Genomic DNA, 22,844 nt, shown 5'->3' on the forward strand with positions numbered 1-22,844 from the left:
TGAGGGCCCTGGGAGCGAGGAGGCGGGGAGCCGGACGCGTCCCGCAGTCGAGAGGAGCCCATGGAGGAGCCCGACTACCTGGGAGGCAGCGCCGCCGCCGAGTGGGGGGACGACGGCGGCGACGGTGGGGCGGTGAGAGCGAGGCCGCGGAGGGAGGTCTTTCGGGGGGGGGGTCTTATTGTTCTTATTGTTGTTATTTATTATTCTCCGCCCCCGCGCCCTCTTGTGTTTCTGAGGCTGCACAAGCCGAAAACCTCCTTTCCGCCTCCTCCCCGGGGGATTGATTTATCTTCAGGAAAGCTGTAGGTAGTAAATTCAAAAGCAGCACCAAGAGGGCAACGGGGGATGTGTTGCTCCTTATTAATAATAATAATTATTATTATTATTATTATTGCATGAACACCATTCGGAACTCCCATCGTTCTAGGCGCGTTTTGCGATAGGGAATTTCATTAGGGTGAGAAGTTTCTGAGCTCTGGGCGCAGTACTGCGCCTTAAGATTTCAGATTTAAACTGCAGAGTTGGAAGGAAAGGAGGACCTTTTCCTGCCTCCCCACTTCCGAAAACTGGAGGAGAGACCCTCTTAAGACTAGTACAGTATTAGGGGAAGCACTACTAGACCATGTGGGAAGTGGGCATAATGTTTTAGCTGCAGTTCATTCATTTTCAGCTTTGTATTCTTGTCATTAAAAAAAGGGCACCTGGACGTTCTATTTTTGCTCCCATAACCTAGGTTTAAGGTGCTATTTAGCTCCTAGTTTTCATATCTGAGTTTCTAACACTGACACCATTGCTTTACATTTCCAGAGGGGCATGCATTTCCAGATAGGACTGCAGAAGACTCCTGCTAGAGGCTCTGGAGAACTGCTAGTTGCCCGTAAACTAGGAGTAGCCTACACATGATGCTGTCTGGATGTTTATTTGCCTCCAACTCCCATCATCCCAGACCATTAGCTTTGTTCTCTGGGGTGCACCCCACACTGGCTAGGCATTGGCAAAACTAACCTAGACGGACCAATAGTCTTCCCCAATAAAAGACAGCATCCTGTGTTCCTGTGCCTGTATGGCTGTTAACGTTGTAGCCACAGGATGAAGCAGTTTAATATCATCATCATCATCAATTTTTTTGCACTAGCCAAAGGCCATGGCATCATTCACAATGGGAACAAAAAGAAAAGCAACGATAACCATAAAAAACATCAGGCACTGCAGATGCAATAAACAACGATCACATCTCCAAAAAATTATTTATTGCATACGATATACCGTAATAGCAAGGGGTTCTCAGGTAGAATGTGGCAGCTTAAATGTCCGAATCACCTTTGCAATGGACCGCTATTTTATCTAGTTCTTTTCTCCTGATCGTCTTAGCTGCCAGCACATATAGTGCTACTTTATAAGTTACGAAGTCATCAGTATCACTCAGCAGCCATTTCACCCTTTCCACCCTGTTTGAGTGTGTTCCATTCGTGAGCAGGGGTTTTATAAATCGGTCTCTTGGTTCTATATATAGCAGGCATTGCAATAAATAGTGATACAGGTCCTCTACACAAGGTTGTCTCTCCTTGTACTGTACTTTGTTATACCGACCATCCACCACCGCTGAGGGCATCGATTGGAATCGTAATTCTGTAAAAGCGATTTTTAGTACGGCAAGTGGGAGCTTTGTCAAATAACTAGCTCGGATGTGCTCCATTTTGATAAGTTGGAACCATGGTGAACTTTTGGTAGAGACAATCGTGGTTAAATCCCTTTCTGCATCAGACCTGAAGAGACAAGCTCTTAATTGCCTCTTATCCATCTTCATGATCAGGATGAAGCTTGACAGGCATATGTCAAGAATGCTTTGATGGTGTTTCCTGCTTGGCAGGGGGTTGGACTGGATGGCCCTTGTGGTCTCTTCCAACTCTATGATTCTATTATTCTAATATGTGTTGCTGGGGTTTTGTTGTTTTGTTGTCTTTCCTAGTTTTGCTGGATCTCTCAGCGGCTTTTGACACCATTGACCATAACATCCTTCTGAACCGTCTAGAGCGGTTGGGAACTGGGGGCACTGTCATACAGTGGTTCCGCTCCTTCCTCCTGAGCCGTGTTCAGAAAGTGGTGGTGGGGGATGAGTGTTCAGACCCCTGGGCTCTCACTTGTGGGGTGCCTCTGGGTTCTGTCCTCTCCCCCATGCTTCTTAACATCTACATGCAGCCGCTGGGAGAGATCATCAGGGGGTTTGGGCTGGGTGTTCATCAGTATGCGGATGACACCCAGCTCTACCTCTCTTTTAAATTAGAAGCAGTGAAGGCGGTGAAGGTCCTGTGTGAGTGTCTGGAGGTGGTTGGAGGGTGGATGGTGGCTAACAGATTGAAATTGAATCCTGACAAGACAGAAGTACTGTTTGTGGGAGACAGGAGGCAAGCAGGTGTGGAGGACTCCCTGGTCCTGAATGGGGTAACTGTGCCCCTGAAGGACCAGGTGCGCAGCCTGGGAGTCATTTTGGACTTACAGCTGTCCATGGAGGCGCAGGTCAATTCTGTGTCCAGGGCAGCTGTTTATCAGCTTCATCTGGTACGCAGGCTGAGACCCTACCTGCTCGCGGACTGTCTCGCCAAAGTGGTGCATGCTCTAGTTATCTCCCGCTTGTACTACTGCAATGCGCTCTACGTGGGGCTACCTTTGAAGGTGACCCGGAAACTACAACAAATCCAGAATGCGGCAGCTAGACTGGTGACTGGGAGCGGCCGCCGAGACCATATAACACCGGTCCTGAAAGACCTACATTGGCTCCCAGTACGTTTCCGAGCACAATTCAAAGTGTTGGTGCTGACCTTTATTATTATTATTATTATTATTATTATTATTATTATTATTATTATTTTCTAACCACATTCCTTAAAGCCGGGGGGGGGGGAAGCTAACTTTGCCAACAAGTGTATTATAACAGAAATCCAGTGTGGTGGGAAAAATAACGGTTTGCAATTCTGCACTTTCGAACAGCAAGATGATGAATATGGTGAAGAAGATGATGCTGGTGTCCAGCAGGAATGTTTGCAGAAATTTTCCACCCGAGATTACATCATGGAGCCCTCCATATTTAATACTTTGAAAAGGTAACGGCAGGGTGATTGCGTTGGTGTGGGTGGAAGAGGGAATGGTAGTATTGGTCCCTGGCTCAGTTAAGGCAGTGTTTCTCAACCAGTGTGCCTCCAGATGTTTTGGGACTACAACTCCCATCATCCCTAGCTAGCAAGACCAGTGGTCAGGAATGATGGGAGTTGTAGTCCCAAAACATCTGGAGACACACTGGTTGAGAAACACTGAGTTAAGGGGCAATTTACTTCGAAATTTGATACTCCTTGATTTTTTAGAGTTTGGCTCAAAGTGGTGCCTGCATCTTTTAACAGGTATTTCCAAGCAGGTGGCTCTCCAGAGAATGTGATCCAGCTCTTATCGGATAACTATACTGCTGTAGCTCAGACAGTAAATCTTTTGGCCGAGTGGCTCATTCAAACAGGTATGTTCCCAAACATTGTTGGGGTTTGTGTGTGTATGTGACTGCTACTTTTTTTGCACAGCATGCAAAAAAAGACATGCCTGCTATAGCAAATTTTCTACCTATTAGTCACTTAAAAATATTTTGACTACTGCTTTGAGTGAGGGGGGGAATAGACCTATGATTCAGAATCGGCTGCACATTAATGGATGAGTTAACTGAGTTTGAGTAGCTAACACTTGGGATGCAAATAGATATGTCATATGAAAGCTTGCCAGCAGAATCAAAGTACTGTAAAATTAACATCTTCTGATTGTAATTGCCTCTTGGTTAAGCTTGGTAGGGAGAGGGGGGTGTACTGTATGCGCTCCCTTGTCACAAGGTTTAGTCACAGGAAGCATGAAAGAATTTCTGTTTGACAGACATGTATTCATACACAGGAATCTCTCTCATTGCAGGTGTTGAGCCCATTCAAGTCCAGGAGACAGTGGAAAACCACCTGAAAAGCTTGCTGATTAAGCACTTTGATCCTCGGAAAGCAGATTCAATTTTCACAGAGGAAGGAGAGGTAATTCACATAACTTAATGCTGCCAAGTATGATATCCGTCTCAAAGGCATTTCTGGCTATAGTCAGTTCAAACAAGTACCGTATTTTTCTTTGCCTTGTAAAAGACTGGTTTTTTCCCTGTAAAAAAAATGCTAAAAAGTGGGGGGTCGTCTTATACATGGGTAGTGCATAGGCTGGACATTTGATTGGTTGCTGCTGTGGCTGTCAGTGGCTATTGTGCGTGTTATTGGTTGCTGCGCCAGTGGGTGGTGTTGCTTGACCGATATTGCGGCAATTGGGCGGGTGATTGGCAGCTTCTGCTGGCGATGGGATAGACGAGAGGTGGATTTTGTGACACATGTGGGTGAGCGATTTTCGACATCCCCCCCCCTAAAAAAGGCTCAACAACTCTGGTAGGTAACTGATAGCAAAGTTGTGGTTGACTAGGCATTCGAGCTCCAAGATACTAATGCAACATTTTCCCCTGGAAAGCACTGCTTTTTCGTTAGGAAATTTTAAAGCTGTTTTGGAGCATCAGGTTGATTTTACTCAGCCTCTAGGGCTGTGTCATTCTGTTGCTCTGTTTTTGTTCTTTTTTTGGCAGACACCAGCATGGCTTGAGCAAATGATAGCGCACACTACATGGCGGGATCTGTTCTACAAACTGGCTGAAGCTCATCCAGACTGCCTCATGCTGAACTTTACTGTCAAGGTAATTAATAATCTGTTTCAGTTAATTGGAAAACCATGTTATGAGCAAGAGGGGCGGGAAGAGAGTGACGCAAAACCATTTGCTGGCTAAACTGTCAGCAAGAATGCACAGCAGACACGAAGTGCTCCTTCATATCAGTGCAGGGTGGCGCTCATTAGGAACAGTAGGGTGGGAAGTAGAGAGGCCAACAGTAGGTGGAGCCAACTAATTCTGCTTTTGCCTCCATCTTCCGCTATTTTGAGTTCTACAAGGCCATTGCTAAGGAGGAGGAAAAGGCTGACAGGCAGTGCCATCCACTAGGACTGGTTGTAAGGAAGGAGGCAGGCAGGTGAGGGCAAACTGAGGTTGGTGGTCCACTTGCCCTAACGGACCAGCCTCTGCTTTAGATGAAAATGTCATGTGGTGTGTGCTGGATATTAAGATACCAATTAGGGCTTGTTTCCTCTGTAAATCGGAGGTGCAAGCACATTTGCACTTATTTTCATTTTTATTGGCAGGCACATTTTGTGGTCAACAAAGATGGACCCAAGGTTTTCACGGCCAGCTTTCCTGAAGCCGTGCTGTGAGCATTAATAACAATAATGATAATAATTAATTATTATATTTATTTATTTATACCCCACCCATCTGGCTGGGTTTCCCCAGCCATTAGGCTTGAAAGAAGCATTCTGTTGCAGTTAGCAAACTAAGGTTCCATCAACACCATACATTTAATGCACTATTTACCACTTTGAAAGTCATGCGAGAATCCTGGGAGCTGTAGTTAGTTAAGGATGCTGGGAATTGTACCTCTGTGAGATCAGCACAGTTAACAACTACAGTTCCCAGGATTCTCTATGACTGTTACACATGTATAATAGTGCTTAACTTTATATGTGACTTAGGTTGCAGTCCATGCTTGTGTGCAGGAGATGACTATGTGGTGGGCATGAAAGTCTATCCGGTTTGCAAATATGTCCACAGGCCCCCAAATCATAGAATTGTATAGTTGGAAGGGATCCTGAGTGTCTTCTAGTCCAACCGCCTGCAATGAAAATGTAATGGTATCTGCTGAAATGCATGCATGGAGGTTCAAAGTGTTGGTGCTGACCTTTAAAGCCCTAAATGGCCTCGGTCCAGTATACCTGAAGGAGCATGTCCACCCCCATCGTTCTGCCCGGACACTGAGGTCCAGTACCGAGGGCCTTCTGCCGGTTCCCTCATTGCGAGAAGCCAAGTTGCAGGGAACCAGGCAAAGGGCCTTCTTGGTGGTGGCGCCCGCCCTGTGGAACGCCCTCCCATCAGATGTCAAAGAGAAAAACAGCTACCAGATTTTTAGAAGACATCTGAAGGCAGCCCTGTTTAGGGAGGCTTCTAAGGTTTAATAGATTATTTTATTCCATTTTTCTGTTGGAAGCCGCCCAGAGTGGCTGGGGTATAAATAAATTATTATTATTATTATTTATATTCTTCTGAGCGTGAACTTCTCTTTGGCCTCCAAGTGCTGCAGTTGACTCAGCTGCTGATGCTTTTGTTACAGCTTATCTCTGACGCTGGGTACCAAGGGGAGATAACCAGCGTATCAACAGCATGCCAGCAGTTGGAAGTTTTTTCTCGAGTACTGCGTACTTCTCTGGCTACTATCTTAGATGGTGGGGAAGAAAACCTGGAGAAGAATTTACCTGAGTTTGCTGTAAGTCTCTTTTTTCTCCTCTAATTCTTGTTTTTTATGATGCATCTGATGTTCCAAAGGTCCCTGATTTGGGGAGGATGTGAGAAGCCTTCCACAAATTCTACCGAAACAGGTGACCCCTTTTTGGACCATTTCCCAATATGCCAAAGTTGCACAGCCAGACTCCCATTTCCCTGCTGACTCTAGAAAATGAGTTCTGTACTCCAGAATGTTTTGATGTCCTCCTAGATTCTCTACTATTGTGCTTGCTCCGGCTACATTAAAATTAGAATGATACAGAGAAGATTCTCTCCTATTCCCATCTCAGCTAAGCATGCAAAACCACTTTTTTTGTTGCCTGTGCTTTCATAAATCGGAAGATACTGTTATTAGTACCTTTTGTCTCTCGGTGTATTTGCAGAAAATGGTGTGCCATGGTGAACATACCTATCTCTTTGCCCAAGCGATAATGTCCATATTATCTCAAGAAGAGCAAGGTGGCTCTGCTGTGCGCAGGATTGCTCAAGAGGTTCAACGGTTTGCTCACGAGAAGTAAGACCTTGCTGCATTTAAAGCTCTTTTTCTTAATTTATCTGTGGCTCTGCTTGCCCTGTGCTCTCCCAGTTTAGATGTAAGCTCAGTGAAAACAGAAACCTGGTCCAACCCACTTGTGCAGTTCATTTTAGGAAGTTAGTTGAAACTAAAGTATGGCGTGAGAACGTAGCGCTGGCAGAATAGCTGGTGCACAGGTTTTCATGGTTTTTCCCAGAGCAACCCTTCTGCCTAAGGTGCATCATTGGGAGTACACAAAACCTTCTGACTCTTGGGAATAGGAGGACTTACAGCTGTATTTCATGCATAAATCAGCAGGTATTTCCAAACTGAAAGACTCCACAGTGTCCTGCAGCAGTGTCTTAAGATAGGCAAGGCAGGACCTTTCCTTCCATGTTTGAATTATGAGGGCATAAAGGAAGGCATTCTTAATAACTGACGCACAGCTGTGCAAATTCCTACCCCTAGAGGGGTCATTGCTGCCCGAACATCTTTCAAACATTTTGTAAGATTGTTTAGCTTGTGTTTTCAATTAGTAGCTGGGGTTAAGCAGATCTGGGGCTTAGGAAAAGGCAGGATAGGGGTCCAAGTTGAAACAATCGTCAAAGTACAGCGGTACCTCGGTTTACGAACTTAATCCATTCCAGAAGTCCATTCTTAAACCAAGGCGCGCTCTCCCTAATGAGGTCTCCCACCGCTGGTGCCCTTCCACTGTTCGGCTTCCTTTTGTAGACCGAGGTAAAGATCGCTAACCGGAACACTACTTCCGGTTTTGCGGAGTTCTTATACCGAATTGTTCGTAAACAGGGCTGTTCTTAAACCGAGGTACCACTGTATATGTAAACTTAATAACGCAATGCAGCAATGGGCTAGATGAACTCTGGTGTATTTGATGATAAACACTTCTGGGCCCAAACTCAATCTGAAGGATGCTGCTCTGCGTATCTTGATCATGGGGTTCTTTTGGGTCATCTTTAACCTGCTCAGCACCCTTGGAAGTCGTTTAGTATTGTCTGCTCCTGTTGGCAACCTAGCACCTCTTAGTCTACAGATCACCTAAAATTCTCTCCTCTTCTTGTTTTGACCTTCTCAAGAGGCCACGATGCTAGTCAGATCACTTTAGCTCTGGGAACGGCTGCTTCGTACCCTCGAGCCTGCCAAGCACTTGGTGCCATGTTATCGAAAGGAGCGTTGAACCCAGCAGACATCACGGTCTTGCACAAAATGTTTTCGAGCATGGATCCTCCTCCAGTAGAGCTGGTAAGTATCAGTAGCTTCTTTTGAAGAAGCTTTTTTTTTTTTTTGCTACGCTTTCAACGGCATCAAGAACTGTGCAAAGCACCTCATTGCTCCTACTCCTTCACTGCACAGTTAGAGCCTCCTCTTGTGAATTAACATGCTTTTAAGTATCTCATAGGGCACATTTGCATCTTGGCTTGCCTCCTTTCCCTCAAACCTTTGCTGTTTTTCACATGAGTTGCTAGCAATTGCACAGACACTATGAATGTAAGGAAAACAGAACTATCCCTTAGCACCTCTAATAGCGCAATGCCTAATAATAATTGCTAGCATATTTAGAATTCCAAGTCCACAATGCTTCACATACACTGTCTCATTGCATCCCCTTCTACAGCCTTATTATGGTAGGCTATATACTAGTCGAGAGGCAGTGGCTTGCCTAAGATTACCTTCAGAGTTTGTGACTGAGACAAGGTATCAGTCAGGGATTTCATGACTTGGAGTTGTAAACTGCTCTATGAGCTTTCCCCGACTCCAAAAAGATGCTGACATGTTAACCTTCCTCATCCTTGGTACTATAACACAGCATGCCTTGAATAATGAGGACAAAAATAAAAACAAGTGTGTTCGCAGTCTATTATCTTGGCCAGGGATAGGCAAATTTGGGGCCCTCCAGGTAGTGCTGAAGTACAACTCCCATGATCCCAGATTGTTGGCCGTCTGGGCTGCCACTGATGGGAGCGCAAGTCCAACAACGTCTTGGAGGACCACAAGTTCGGCCCCCCGCACTGCTCTAGACCTTCCTGTTGACCAGGCTTTTGTACTATGTGATTTGGGTAAAATCAACTCTCTTGGTGTTTTTAATTGAAATTGTGTTTTGATTACGGCATTAGGACTCTTACTAAACCTTGTCTAGGAAATCCACTTTACTAGAAACATGATAACGATACAGATTCTTTTTTTCTTTTTTAAAAGATTTTTATTGAAGTACGAGAATTTTTACATACATTATATTCTCTCCTTCCAATTTTTAATTTCCCATACCATTTTTCCTTTCCCTTCCCATTCCCTCCCCCACCCATAAAAACAAACAAACAACGATACAGATTCTGCGTTTGGTGACTCTTAAAACCATGATTTTGCATGAGCCGCCTCTTGTCATGTTTTTTATTGTTTATCTATTTATCGCAACCATATTGCCTTTATATGCTATTTTTCTCCAGGGAGCTCACAGGTGGCCCACATGCACATCCCCTTTCCTCATTTAATCCCCACAACAACCCTGTGAGGTAGGTTAGGCTGAGGGGCAGTGGCTGGCCCAAGGTCACCCTGTGAGATTAATGGCTGAGTAGGGATTTGAATCCTGGTGTCCCAGGTTCTAGTCCGACACTCTAAGCATGACAGCACTCTGGCTCATACAGATGTCTTGTATTACTGTTTCTCAGATCAGAGTTCCCGCTTTCCTGGATCTCTTCATGCTATCGCTGTTTAAGCCAGGTGCCAAGATAAATCAAGACCATAAACACAAATATATTCATATTTTGGCATATGCAGCTAGCGTTGTGGAAACATGGAAAAAGGTAAGCTCACCTATGTTATGTTTCATCGTAATTTAGAATAAAGGTACTGACACCCCCAAGGGTATAAGGAAAGTTTTCTTATATGCAACCGCGGCCGTGAGGGTGCTTATTGCAACATATTGGAAAAATTCCCTACTTGAACTGAATGGTTACTCAAATTGACAGAATATGCGGAATTAGCCTCTTTTTTGGGGGGAAATCTGATATAAATCTAGACAGGAGTTCATTCTAGAATGGGATAATTTTAAGAATTATTTGAGAAGTAGCTGTAACTTAAACACGGTAGAATTATGGTGCTGGAGGAGACTCTTGAGAGTCCCATGGACTGCAAGAAGATCAAACCTATCCATTCTGAAGGAAATCAGCCCTGAGTGCTCACTGGAAGGACAGATCCTGAAGCTGAGGCTCCAATACTTTGGCCACTTCATGAGAAGAGAAGACTCCCTGGTAAAGACCCTGATGTTGGGAAAGATTGAGGGCACAAGGAGAAGGGGATGACAGAGGACAAGATGGTTGGACATTGTTCTTGAAGCTACTAACATGAGTTTAACCAAACTGCGGGAGGCAGTGGAAGACAGGAGTGCCTGGTGTGCTCTCGTCCATGGGGTCACGAAGAGTCGGAAATGACTAAACAACAACAGCCTTTGAATGATTTCTGTAAATAATATATATGAAGGAAAAGGATTTCAAAATAGAAAAGAGAAATTTCACAAAATGATAATGATAAATTAGAGCAAGATGTTTAATATAAAGGAAAATATGGAGAGGATGGGAAGTCATAGGTTTCTGTAGAAGAAATATAGTTGAAATTGTATGTATCTTCTGCGAATATTGCTATTTTTATTGGATTGATCGAAATGAAGATGACTAGGGGAATACAGTGGAACCTCGGTTTACGAATTTTCGTTTTACGAACGCCGCGTACCCATCTGGAATGGATTAATTCACTTTCCATAACTTTCAATGGGAAAATTCGCTTCAGTTTATGAACGCTTCAGTTTATGAACAGACTTCCGGAACCAATTACACCCATGCTTCGGGTTAAGTACGCTTCAGGTTGAGTACGCCGCGGACCCGTCTGGAACGGATTAATCCACTTTCCATTACTTTCAAGGGAAAGTTCACTTCAGTTTATGAATGCTTCATTTTAAGTACTCCACGGACCGTCTGGAATGGATTAATTCACTTTCCATTACTTTCAATGGGAAAGTTTGCTTCAGTTTATGAACAGACTTCCGGAACCAATTGTGTTCATAAACCGAGGTACCACTGTAGAATAAAACTGTAAACTTGACTCCTGTCTTGCAAGAAGTGATAACTTATAACCAGCTTAAAAACAACAACTTGTTTCTTTTACAGAGCACTTTAAAAAATGCTCAAAGTGCTTTTTGTACAGTACCTCTGTAAACAACAGGCCTGCAAGGTGAGCTACTATTGGCATCCTTATATTACAGGTTTGGGGTAGAGGGACTGAGGACGAAAGACTAGCCAGCTGATAGCTTGAGCCATCTCAGTTTTATGCTATCAAATGAACCTGTCGACCCATCAGCTATTGCATGCCTTCATGGCTCCTTCCCTTAGGATATAAATGGGTCATCCATCTTCCACTTTGGTCAAAAAATTGTCCTTGCCTATCTTCATGGCATCAGATTGAAAATTCTTCTGCACGTTACCTAATGATATTATCTTGTTTGTGGAAAGCGAAAGGCATGCAGAGAGCTCAAAAGCTTTGACTCGTCAGGAAGGTGGACGAAATTGCAATCTGTACCATGTGCTACTTCTGCACTCATGACTCTTCTTGTCTCCCATACCACATTTTATCACACTTTTAGAACAAGAGAGTGAGCATAAATAAAGATGAACTCAAGTCCACCACAAAAGCGATCGAAACTGTTCACAATCTTTGTTGCAATGAAAATAAAGGCGCCTCCGAACTCGTAGCAGAACTGAGCACCCTCTACCAGTGCATCAGGTAAATCTTGGAAGAAGATTTTGACTAATTTGCTTGAGAGTAAAGCTTGCATTAACGTGGAAACACTTCAGTTTTGTGCTTTTCCTTGGTACAGATATTTATATGCCATATATTATTTATACGCCAGCCAATAACCTTTCTGGACAGCTTACAGTAATAAATATTGAAATTCAAATGAAAAACATATGTTCACTGCAGCCTTTGATACCCTTAGGATGAAGGTCATTTCCATGGGCTGCTAACTGTTTGGACCTTGACCCTTGCCTGTTGTTTGTTTGTTTGTTTGTTTGTTTGTTTGTTTTTTATTAAGTGGAATCCAACAGAGCAGTGAGTCTCTTGTTCTATGAGTGAATTTCTTTTTGTACAACAGAAATTCTTCCCTGCTCTGTGCCCCCCCCATTTTCCATAACCCCAAAGTTTGTTCTAGGAGTTCCCCCAACCCTTAGGAACAAATTTAGAGAAGGTGTGCGGCAAAGTCCCGTTGTGCAAGTGGAGATCCTTGCCCTGTTCAAATGGAGAAGTTGAATACCACCTATTTAGTATTAATAATATCACCATCATTTTATTATTGTATTAGTTAATAATATACCGCTTAATGCTGAGCTAGGATTCTGTCTCATGGGGAGAGACTCAGTACCCTTGCTTAAAGCAAATCAGTTTCCTTAAAAGGTTAGGATCTGTTTTTCCAACATTGATCCACAGAAGAAACAACAAGCACCCTTTCCTGTGTGGGGGTCAGTATTGTTCTGGAGCTTAGGCATTTTCCAGATTGGGCTGACAGCTCAGGGTCACATGAGGTCAGACTGGAAAGACTGCAACAGCAAAAGAGAAATGGTTAAGTCCTGGCGGACATTTAGATCTGGAAGCTTCCAGTGGACAACAGGTTAAAGCATTCAGCTGTAGCTTGTTCGGGACAGATGGGCCTCTGTAAGATGTATTTTCTTTTTTGAACCAATCAGTATTAATTGATGTATTCTTGTTTTACAGTTACTTCTGCTGAGTTTACTCTCTTGTGTTGCGTACCACCTTGAATTTTTTTTAAATAGGAGTGCATAATGTAAATATATAAATCATTAAATAATATTTAGCGTGGCTTCCCTGTATCTTTTAGATTTCCAGTAGTAGCAATGGGCGTACTGAAATGGGTTGACTGGACAGTGTCAGAGCCCCGATATTTCCAGCTTCAGACTGATCATACTCCAGTGCACTTGGCGCTGTTGGATGAGGTAAGGTCAGGGCTGTATGTGTGTCTGTGCGCATGCACGCTGCGCTTAATTCGGCACAACAAATAATGTGTTTTGTGTGATTTACTTCTGCTCATCCTGGCGGGGAAGGGGCAAAGAGTTTTGCAGGGTGTTGAAGCTCCACTTCTTAGACACTAGAAATCACACTCACATCCCCTCTGGTTGTTCAAAGTTCACCAGGCTTTGCATGCATATGCATTAAGGTGCACCATTTTGCCAACCGTGAGGACTAGAAGCTTTAGTTTGTTCTTAAGGGAAAGCTACCTAGTATTTGGGGGATGCTGAGCATTTGATCCAGTATCAGATTCTTCACCTGTCCAGAATTGTGGGATAACTGCATAGCCCTCATGTCCAACCCCCCAACCATGCAGGAATATGCAGCTGTCCCATATGGGGATCAAACCTGCAACCTTGGCGTTACCAGCAACACGCTCTAACCAACTGAGCTATCCATAATGTGTCTTAAGAATGTGTGTCTTAAAGCACTTGTCTCTTGGCCAGGTTTGTGTGTTAATACCGGAGTCTAGAGGAACTTACATATTTGCCTTCTGATTTGCAGATCAGTACATGCCATCAACTCCTTCATCCTCTGGTCCTGCAGCTTCTGGTCAAACTCTTTGAGACGGAGCACTCTCAGCTCGATGTCATGGAACAGGTGATGAAAATTGAGGGGTTTAGATTTTCCTCAGGCCTTTTTTTCTCCTCCTTACTTCTGTGCTACAGAACTGAAGCAGGTTGCCCAAGCAATCTTGGGAGCTGTCGTTTTGTGCTGGTGGGGGGGGGCGTTCAGGGGCTGCAAACCTTTATGCCACTTTTGTAGCATACTTTTGTAGCGTCTGCAGAAAAGAGAGTGAAGGATTCTTGTGGGAAATAACTGTGCCTTGTAGTTGCTGGGCAGAATTCTGCTTTTATTTAAGAGAGACTGAACAAACCAGAGGATGGGACAACCCTGCAACATTCCCCTTACAAATGATCTGTTGCCAAATCCTATTCCAGTCATCTCTCTGATCAGACAATACTGCCTAGGGCTGAGGAAGTTTGAGTTCAGCAATAGCTGCAGACTGCTTTCCCCATCCATAGCTGTCAACCTTTCCATTTTCTCATGCGGAATCCTATTTGGAATAAGGGAATTTCCCTTAAAAAGGAAAAGTTGACAGCTATGTCCCCATCCCTGTACTAAGAAATGAAAGTTACATCTCCATATTCTCATTGATGAAGGAGATAATCTTCTTGTGGGGCCAAGAAAAGAGAGTTTGTTCTTGTACATTCTCCTGTACGTGGGTTCAGCTGGCAATAACTAGACAGATGGATCATCAGTAAGGGCTTTTCAGTATTACCTTCCATCTCGGCTGATATCCTTGCCAATTGTCCGTTGTGCCAAAAATCAAGAGTTGCATAACTTCTTCACCCAAGGCTATAAAAGTTTACATAACTTTGTTGGTATAATATATTTAGGTCTTGAGCTGGCATTGATTGGCAAGTCAGTGGGCAGGCAAAAAGTAGTACACGAAATGCTTAACTTATTCATGGATTTCAACCTTGCAGTTTAGTGGTGACCCTGGGCTTCAGAAGGGGAACAGATACAGGGAAGATAGATCGAGCAAACTGCCATTAGTTACGACAGCTGAATGTAACCTCAGTGTTCAGCAGGATGCGAGAACCAGATGTTTGAAACATAGGAAGCGATTTGCTGCCGCTTGCAAACTCTCCGGAGACATCTGAAAGAGCAGCTCACGGCAGAAGGAGCAGCGAAGGCAGAACTCTCAGAAAGAGAGAACAAAGTGGGGCATTGCTGAGGGCAGTCAGCAACCCTTTCCTTCTCCAGAGCAAGATCGAGAGAGCTGGATGTGGGGGGTCCATTCCAGGCACAGGCCTGCTGTTGGAACTCATGGCTGCCAAAGGGAGCTTCCCTACATCCTCATTCAGAGGCTACTTGGTGTGAATCAGACCCACAAGCAAGGGCAGCCCTTCTTCTCATTCAGCAAGGCAGGTCTTGTCTTCTTTAAATGGTTAATGCAGCTTGGAATCTTTGCTAGAGAATGAACAGATCCCTCAGTTACATCATCTTTTAAGATTTTACTTAGGCTGAGTTTCAAAGATAAACATCCTGCCTTGTTTGTCCTTTCAGCTGGAACTTAAAAAAACCCTTCTGGACAGGATGGTTCACTTGCTCAGTCGAGGATACGTCCTTCCAGTGGTTGGCTACATACGGAAGTGCCTCGAGAAGCTGGACACGGACATTTCCCTGATCAGATACTTTGTGACGGAGGTCAGTGACTATGTGGAACCTGCAAAGCTGTGTTCATGCAGATTAGTTTGCACTGGCTCATTAAATTGGCAGCCTTAAGACGATGTTGTGGCCTTTTGGCTATTTTATTTGCAACACAGGTATCCCACCTTTGTCCTTAACAAGCCTTCCAACCAAGTCAGTAAAAACAAAAGATCCAAGCCTATAGTCAAGTCATCCACTAAAAGCCAGGAAAGCACCTAAATGATAATGTAGCCACAGTGGTACCTTGGGTTACAAACATTTCGGGTTACAGACTCCACTAACCCGGAAGTAGCACCTTGGGTTAAGAACTTTACCTCAGGATGCGAACAGAAATCGCACGGCAATGGGAGGCCCCATTAGCTAAAGTGGTACCTCAGGTTAAGGATGGTTGCAGGTTAAGAATGGACCTCCGGAATGAATTGTTTGTAACCAGAGGTACCACTGTATAGCCAGAGTGCCGTCACAGAAACGGCCATTGGTGGTCACCACCCAAGTAACCTCTGAAGGCAAGGCACTTGGAGCAAGGCTTCAAATATCACATGGCTCTGACAGTTTTGTTCTGATACTGTAGATGGGACAAATAGATGTTAAAACATACAGAAATGATTTGGAATCTTACCGATTACTGCTAGACTTGTGGGCTTACGTCCAGTATAACACAAACCAACTGCCCTATCAGTTCAAAGATTTACACTTGTACGATGGAATATTCTCCTCTCCCACCTGCCCACTAAATCTGTTCTGGGTTTTCCACCAACCCTGCGGAGGAGGTTTGGGGAGGGTGCAGGGTGGGGTTGGTGGTTGGGGAGATTGGAAGTCCTGTTGCACAAGGGTAAATCCTTGTGGTGATGGAACATTTACTTCATGCTGTGTTGGGTGGAAGGCATGGTTGCCAGAAACTGAAGGAATAATGTTGTCCTTGTTTTTGCCTACCTCTACTTTGCCTGAAACAGCTGCTGATGTATTGTATGCTGTGGATGGGGTCCAACTAGCACATCCTGCTCATGCAAGCAGAAATCCTTGCACTATGTGCCTCCCCCCCCCCTCCGGTGGATGCCCTGCACCCTACCCAAAATCTGCCCCAGAGGGTTGGGGCAACCCCAGAAGAGATTGGCAGAGAGGGGGAGAAGTCCCGTTGCAACAACAAGATGCTTTAGTCAACACTACGCTGCGTGCAACTCTGTGTCCGTAGGTGGATGTCTTCTGTGTTCAGAATTGCAGAAGTGTGTTTAGTAAGTTTCTGTTAAATGACAAGCTACTCTCTGAGATCAGGAAACAATGCATCAGCCACCATCTCTATTTCCACATGTTGAAACAGTGTAAGCCACAGTCTTCTGCTATCTCAATTATCTCCCCAGGTGCTCGATGTCATTGCTCCTCCATACACCTCTGACTTTGTGCAGCTTTTTCTTCCAATCTTGGAGAACGACAGCATTGCAGGAACGATTAAGACCGAAGGCGAGCATGACCCTGTCACGGAGTTCATAGGTAAATTGTTTCCCATGCTTTTGAGTTTCCATTCAATTTATTCAGAGCTAACAAGCTGACATAACTGAGGATTTCTGAACAAAGCTCCTCATGAGTGTTGCAGTGATCTACCTTTCCAGGGCCTTGGCCTGCTCACCAGTGTAGAACGAATGTCACTGGCCAGCAGAAATTTAAGCATATGTAGCCTGCAATAATGCAAACCATAGATGGGCTAGCAATCAACATTGAGGAACTGGAGCGCCCAAGTGCCTCATGGCATCCCAAAGCCAAGTTAATGATTTGTGGCATATATTTTGGTAACACACGAGAACCTCCTGCTTATCGGTGTATTGAGTGGGTAGCAGAGATGCTGGGGGTTTGGAGGGCTGTTTTGCAAGGAGAGATTGGCCTATGAATGAATGATACTGAATAAATCAGTGCAGTGGTGCCTCGCTAGACAAATTTAATTCGTTCCACAGGTCTTTTCTTATAACGAAAAATTCGTCTAGCGAATCCCATAGGAATGCATTAATTGAATTTCAATGCATTCCTATGGGAAACCGCGATTCGCTAGACGAATTTTTCATAAAACGAATTCGTCTAGCGAGGCAACCTCCGCTAGAAAAAACCTTTCGTTAAGCGAGGCACCACTGTACCCATTTTGTGTGAATTGATTTAAAAAAATTGAGCCATGTCGGTCATCATGTCTTGTTTCATCTGTTTTCTTTAAAGCTCACTGTAAATCGAACTTCATCATGGTCAACTGAACCAGCAAGAGACACCCAGTTGCTGTGGATGAACTGCAGAGTGACATAATGCAAATGGCATCAAAGAACTTGGGAGAAAGAGCAGTTTGTTGGTTGCTGTTTTAGGTGGACTTGGAGTTTCACACTGCTGGGCTTCCAAAATGTTGAAACTAGGACAGAGTTTAGCTGAAATTAATTGCGTTTCCCAGCCCCCAAACCTTGGAGCATCAGGAAGGGCAGAGTATAGGACCTGTGCTGTTTGTGTAGCAGAATTGAATGTATGTGAGGGGAAAGCTAGCACTAGTGGTCCTAGCCTTAGTTCCCTGGGGGGAATGCATTCTTCCTCTTGCAGCATATAGGGCTAATAATTTCCAACAGGCAATGATTCCTTCCCACACCCTTATGCACAAGCGATAGTTGTGCCTAGAAGGGTAGTGTGTGAATACCTCTCACACACACTTTGATCCTTGACAATCAGATAAACGAGAAATAGGCAACCTGCTGACTGCCAGAGGATGCTAGAGTAAAAATCCCATCTGTTACCTTTGGCCTTGCTGGCTGGGGCTGATGGGAGTTGGGGTCCAGATCTGAAGGGCCACAGGTTCTGCACCCGATTCACAAACTTACTTGTCCCCCCCCCCAAAGTTATAAATGTCTTTGTGTGCGTCTCGTACTGAAAGTCATGGTAGTGTTGAGCCACTTAGTTGCCAGGTAGCTGCAGTATTGCTGGTTCCTACTGCATTCCAGAAGACATTTGCAAAGCCCTTTCTTCATATATAAATGATACACAATATTGGCAGAGCTTACTTGTGCATCACAGTGTTTACATGCTATCGCCGGACCCTGGTGAAGAATCACTGGCCTTATTGGAGGGGAAATCTCAACCTTAACCAATAAGCTTCATTACTGTGTAAAAATGGGTCTTGTTAAAGTTTCCTGAGTGCATCAAAATCAAAACAGCACTAATTTTTCTTGTACCTGTAAGAGGGAAAACGACACAAAGTAGGTTAAGTTATATTTTTTATTAAATTCATTTTTGATTAAATAATGTTGCATGAGTTTCTTTAAAGGTATTACTGTCCCAGACACAGTAGATGCTTTGGGGAAATGTATTATCTTTCCAAAGTTTTGTGGGTTTTGCTTGTTGGCTTTAAATGGTATTGTACTGATATGTTGCGTATAAATTTCATTCACACTTCCGTGCACTGCCCTGGAGGGTGGTTAAGGAATATTTTAAATATAAATACTGTGTAATCATGACACTTAGGTGGTGGAGGAAACTTAGCTACTGAACCAGAAAAAAAGGCTGATGTAGATGTGTGTGTTTTTCTCATCAAGTACAGAAAATAGACAAATCTCTCTCACAGGTTGTGTGCTACAATCCAGAAGGGATCTGAATACCCAAAGCTTAAGGCTGTTTAGCTTATGAGCCACCAAACTCAGCCTGTATTAGCTGTGAATTCTAGCCTACAAGGTACTTGGGCAACCCTTGTTTGTGCCGTGCCCAATATGGAGCAAAAACAGGCTGGTGGCATGGCTGAGCTTGGTAATAGGTTAACAAAATCACACAGCCTGCCTTCCCCTGACACCCTGGGGGGCTTGTGCAGAAATAGCTTGCAGCCACTGTTTTGCCCTTACTTGAAACAGTGCGTGCCAGAAGCCCAGGGGAACGGGATGGGCTGGTGGAGGCAACACTCAGCTGTAATCTCACAAGGAGTGTTGGCCTACTGCTCCGTAGTCAGCTAGTGGATTCTGATCTGATCTGCACCTTATGAGAAAGAGAATGCAGAAGGCAAGATAAGTAGCTGTGGCCCTGCACTAAGCAGCCTTAAAAGCCACACCCAGCTCCAGGGGAGAGGAGATAGGTCAGTTCAATGTGGGGTAATAACAAGAATGCCATGTGTTCAAAATATGAGCTGATACTGCTAGGAAGCACTAGGAGACCTGCTCCTTAATGCTTACCAGCCAGTTCAGCAGCATGTAGATGGATGAGTGCAAATCCTGAGCTTGACCAGGGATGGGAGACCATAATTTCCATCAGCCCGAATGATCTGGGATTATTGGGGGGGGGGGGGGTTGCAGACCCAACAACCTATTGGAAGCTCACAGGCTGCCCACTTTTGGGCAAGACTGAAAGGAGGACCATCAATAGCTTGTCACATAACAGCTGGTTCTGTAATACAGTACCATCATTGCTACTGAACCGCTCTTTAAGACTGTCAGCAAGAAAGCTTAGCCCTTTAGAAAGCAAGGAGGCACTCACGTTTCCAAGCTTTTCTGACTCAAATCATCTTATCCTCTTCACTATGCCTGTACAGTGAGAAATTTATGACCTGCATAATTTCATACAGAATTTAATTTCAAGTTATTTAAGAGCTCTGCTCCCCAGCATTACAGTATAATTACGATAAAAATTAACTACAAGACTACTTTTTAACCCAGGAAAATCTTCTCAAAAGTCAGGGGTCATCTTATACGCCAGGTCGTATTTCTTATACGGCGAGTGTATCCCAAACTCTATATTTTAACTGGACAAGTTGGGGGTCGTCTTATACGCCCAGTCGTCTTATACGCCGGAATTTACGGTAATTTCCATATGCAAAAGTATTAAAAGCTGTTTGCTTTGCTTCTCTCAGTGCAATCAGTGCCTGTCATTCTTTGGGTCATTTCATAAACAACATTGAATTATTTTAAGAGAAAGGTTTAGTTGAGGAAAGAATAAAGGTTCACCGTTCCATGATTAATGGGCGCTGCAGAATATTAACTCATCCCTTTGCGAAGCAGTGGGCTGGGATAGTCCTTGCCTTCTGAACATGTGTTTCCAAATCCTCCTCCAGCACAGAGTTAAGGAAGAATTGGGTCTCCGAAAGCACATTCCTCTTCAACGCCAAGGTTGTAGGATGCTCCTTTCCCCCCTTTATATGCACTTGTTACAATTCTAAGCCAGCCCTTCTCACCCTGTAAAGAGATAAATTTGCATCAGTACACAGGTATATCAGGACAACTTCATGTTCAGCTAACACTTCACCTTACGGTGCTGCCCTGAAAATGCTCATTGCACAACTCATGTCAGAAACACCTACAGGTAACTTCATGGGCAGCAACAGATTGTATTTCCAGATCTGTCATGTCCGTGTACAGGACAAGAGATCTTAACAAGCAGCAGAAATCACAAGTCTCTGGATCACGGGCCCCTGCCATCTCCAGCCACAGAACACATTGATCTGGTTGGTTGGGTATTTGTTATTGCTAACTTAGGGTGTGATCTGCAGGAGTGTATGTCTATTTCCTGCTCCAGAGCTCAGGAGAACATTGGCCTGTATCCTTGGTAGAGAGATTATTGCAATTATAAGCTTGAATCCAGTAGTGCCCTGTGTGAAAACAAAAGCAGTTCTTCTCATGCAAAGTAGGAGGGGGGGAGTTCCCAGTTTTCCTGTACATCAGTCCGGAGCATCTCCCCTTGCTCAGCTGTAGATACAGGGTGTAGAAGGAATTGCAACTTTTAAGAATCAAAAGAATCTATTTTGACTGACTACTCATTGGCAAAGTATCTGCTTTGCATCTAAAAGGTCCCAGATTCAATCCCCAGCATCTCCCAAGTAGAGAAGGAATCCTTGTCTGAAGCGCTGGACAAAGACAGATTTAGGGCAGTGGTTTTCAACAGGGGTGCCTTGAATGATGGTCAGGGGTGTGTGGGCAACCCTGGCTTCTTTCCTTCTCTCCCTCCTCTGATGCTCTCTAGTATCTCTGCCTCCCAAAGGCTTGCATAGCTGTTTGTTGCAGCAGCCCCGGCTACAAGCTCCCCAGGCAAATGGTGCCTCTGGGGCTGGCCAGGGGGTGCTTCCCACCTTTCTTTGGAGCAGCTTAAGAGACCAGGGGCAGCGGCAGTGGCTGCCCGAAGGACTCCCAAGGAGAGGGGAGAGGAGAGGAGGTTGAGGGGTATACTCAAGGGTGTTTGAAAAGGGTGGAGAGGCTGCCAGCTCTGTAGGCAATGGGTGACAGAACTGGGCTCCTGAGCTCCACAGGGGTGCCATAGAAAGACTGTAGTTGGTCAAGGGAGCCGCAGACCCAAAAAGGTTGAAAACCTCTGATTTAGGGGAACACAAGCGGTTCGGTCGCACTGGGCACAGAGCCCTGGGGGCGCCACAACTATAATATATGGAAGGTGAGAGACTTGCTCTGTCCAACCTTCTTCCACATTCTTACTCTTTTTATTACTTAGGACAGGGAACTCCCCCCCCCCAATGGCCACATTCCTCTCTAGCAAACATTTCAAGGGCCATGAGCTACGGGTGGGCATGGCTAGATGCAAAAGTGGGCAGAGCAATGAATGCAAATTTTGCTTTTGTGTAGCAAGAGGCTAGTTTCCAAGCCTGCCTCCCTCTATCCTCCAAGCAAGCAAGAAGCAAAGGTCAGAGTTCAAGGACACATTTCACAGAATCAGAACTGCAGAGTAGGAAGGGACCCACAAGGGTCATCTAGTCCCAACCCCCTGCAATGTGAGAATCTTTTTGCTCAATGTCGAATTTGAACCCACAACCCTGAGATTTAAAGTCTCCTGCTCTATTGACTGAGCTATCCCAGGGATTTGAGGGCCACACAGAAGGGTTTCTTATCCTTGACTTAGGGGATCAAAGCCATCCTTCACTCCAACCTGACTCATCAGAGTAGCCATCACTGAGAAGGCCCTGTCCATAGGACTCTCCAACCTCTATTTGTGGAGAGATGTTGCTTGCTGTCTTCATCTCCTGCTTACCCATGGCTCGCCCCAAGAGTTCCGGACAACCCAATACTCGGTTCCGTTCTCGACACCCCAGCCAGCGACAGAAACGACATGGTTTAGAGAAGGCAGCACATGATATTCAGCATAAAGTCCTCCAGTGTAATTGTGCAGCTTCGGGCTGGCCATGATCCCACAGCTGTTTAAATTAAATTACATCCAATTAAAAATGCTAATGGAAACCAACAGCTTTTGAATAGCCACTTTGGGTAAAAACCTGGCAAGGGTCAACAGTTTTCAGTCTGGCTTTTTTAAACAAACAACGTGGCTTCCAGGAAAATGTTGAGCAAAATGGTGCACGGTCTGAGCAAAGACTGGTTTGGGCGTCAGGCATGAGACAAATTGGCGCTTTCATAGGATGAACAGTACAATCCTATACAAATATACTCCAGTGTCTATCCTATTGAGTTTAGTAGGGCTTGCTAACATCATGGGGAGGGACTCTCAAAAGGTCTGCTAGAGACTTTCAGACAGAATAGAGGTCATTGCAGTTTAAGAGAAAACATTTGGTTTTTAAAAGACCAGTCACAAAGAAGGCATGGAGAAGTTGTTGCTAGTCTAATTGCAACTGCAATAACCAAGTAAGCTCATAAACAG

General features: G+C 44.6%; 2 protein-coding genes across 2 annotated transcripts in view; one reads left to right on the forward strand and one right to left on the reverse strand.

The window, feature by feature from the left end:
• NELFCD (negative elongation factor complex member C/D) lies at positions 1–18,897 on the forward strand. The gene is made up of 15 exons (XM_035122383.2): positions 1–132; positions 2,989–3,101; positions 3,396–3,505; positions 3,943–4,052; positions 4,637–4,744; positions 6,264–6,416; positions 6,817–6,947; positions 8,042–8,207; positions 9,632–9,766; positions 11,599–11,738; positions 12,850–12,964; positions 13,542–13,637; positions 15,111–15,251; positions 16,613–16,742; positions 17,454–18,897. Exons 1-15 carry the CDS (start codon positions 61–63, stop codon positions 17,486–17,488), a joined length of 1,755 nt encoding a protein of 584 aa, XP_034978274.1. The 5' UTR covers positions 1–60; the 3' UTR covers positions 17,489–18,897.
• LOC118088574 (cathepsin Z) overlaps positions 17,236–22,844 on the reverse strand; it is a 16,385-nt gene continuing 10,776 nt past the window's right edge. The window contains exons 5-6 of the mRNA XM_035122384.2: positions 22,224–22,386; positions 17,236–20,425 (exon numbers count right to left, since the gene is read on the reverse strand). Coding sequence (XP_034978275.1) covers positions 20,312–20,425; positions 22,224–22,386 — 277 coding nt within the window. The 3' untranslated portion in view covers positions 17,236–20,311. The remainder of the gene's footprint in view (positions 20,426–22,223; positions 22,387–22,844) is intronic.

The sequence above is a fragment of the Zootoca vivipara genome, chromosome 7 (genome assembly GCF_963506605.1).
Source record: "Zootoca vivipara chromosome 7, rZooViv1.1, whole genome shotgun sequence".
Lineage (NCBI taxonomy): Eukaryota > Metazoa > Chordata > Lepidosauria > Squamata > Lacertidae > Zootoca > Zootoca vivipara.

Bases quoted from the DNA above. Each gene is read 5' to 3' on its own strand.
- NELFCD (XM_035122383.2), top strand. From the start codon at position 61: ATGGAGGAGCCCGACTACCTGGGAGGCAGCGCCGCCGCCGAGTGGGGG. The intron at 4,745-6,263 runs GTAATTAATAAT...CTTTTGTTACAG, and splicing joins TGCTGAACTTTACTGTCAAG to CTTATCTCTGACGCTGGGTA. The intron at 8,208-9,631 runs GTAAGTATCAGT...ACTGTTTCTCAG, and splicing joins ATCCTCCTCCAGTAGAGCTG to ATCAGAGTTCCCGCTTTCCT.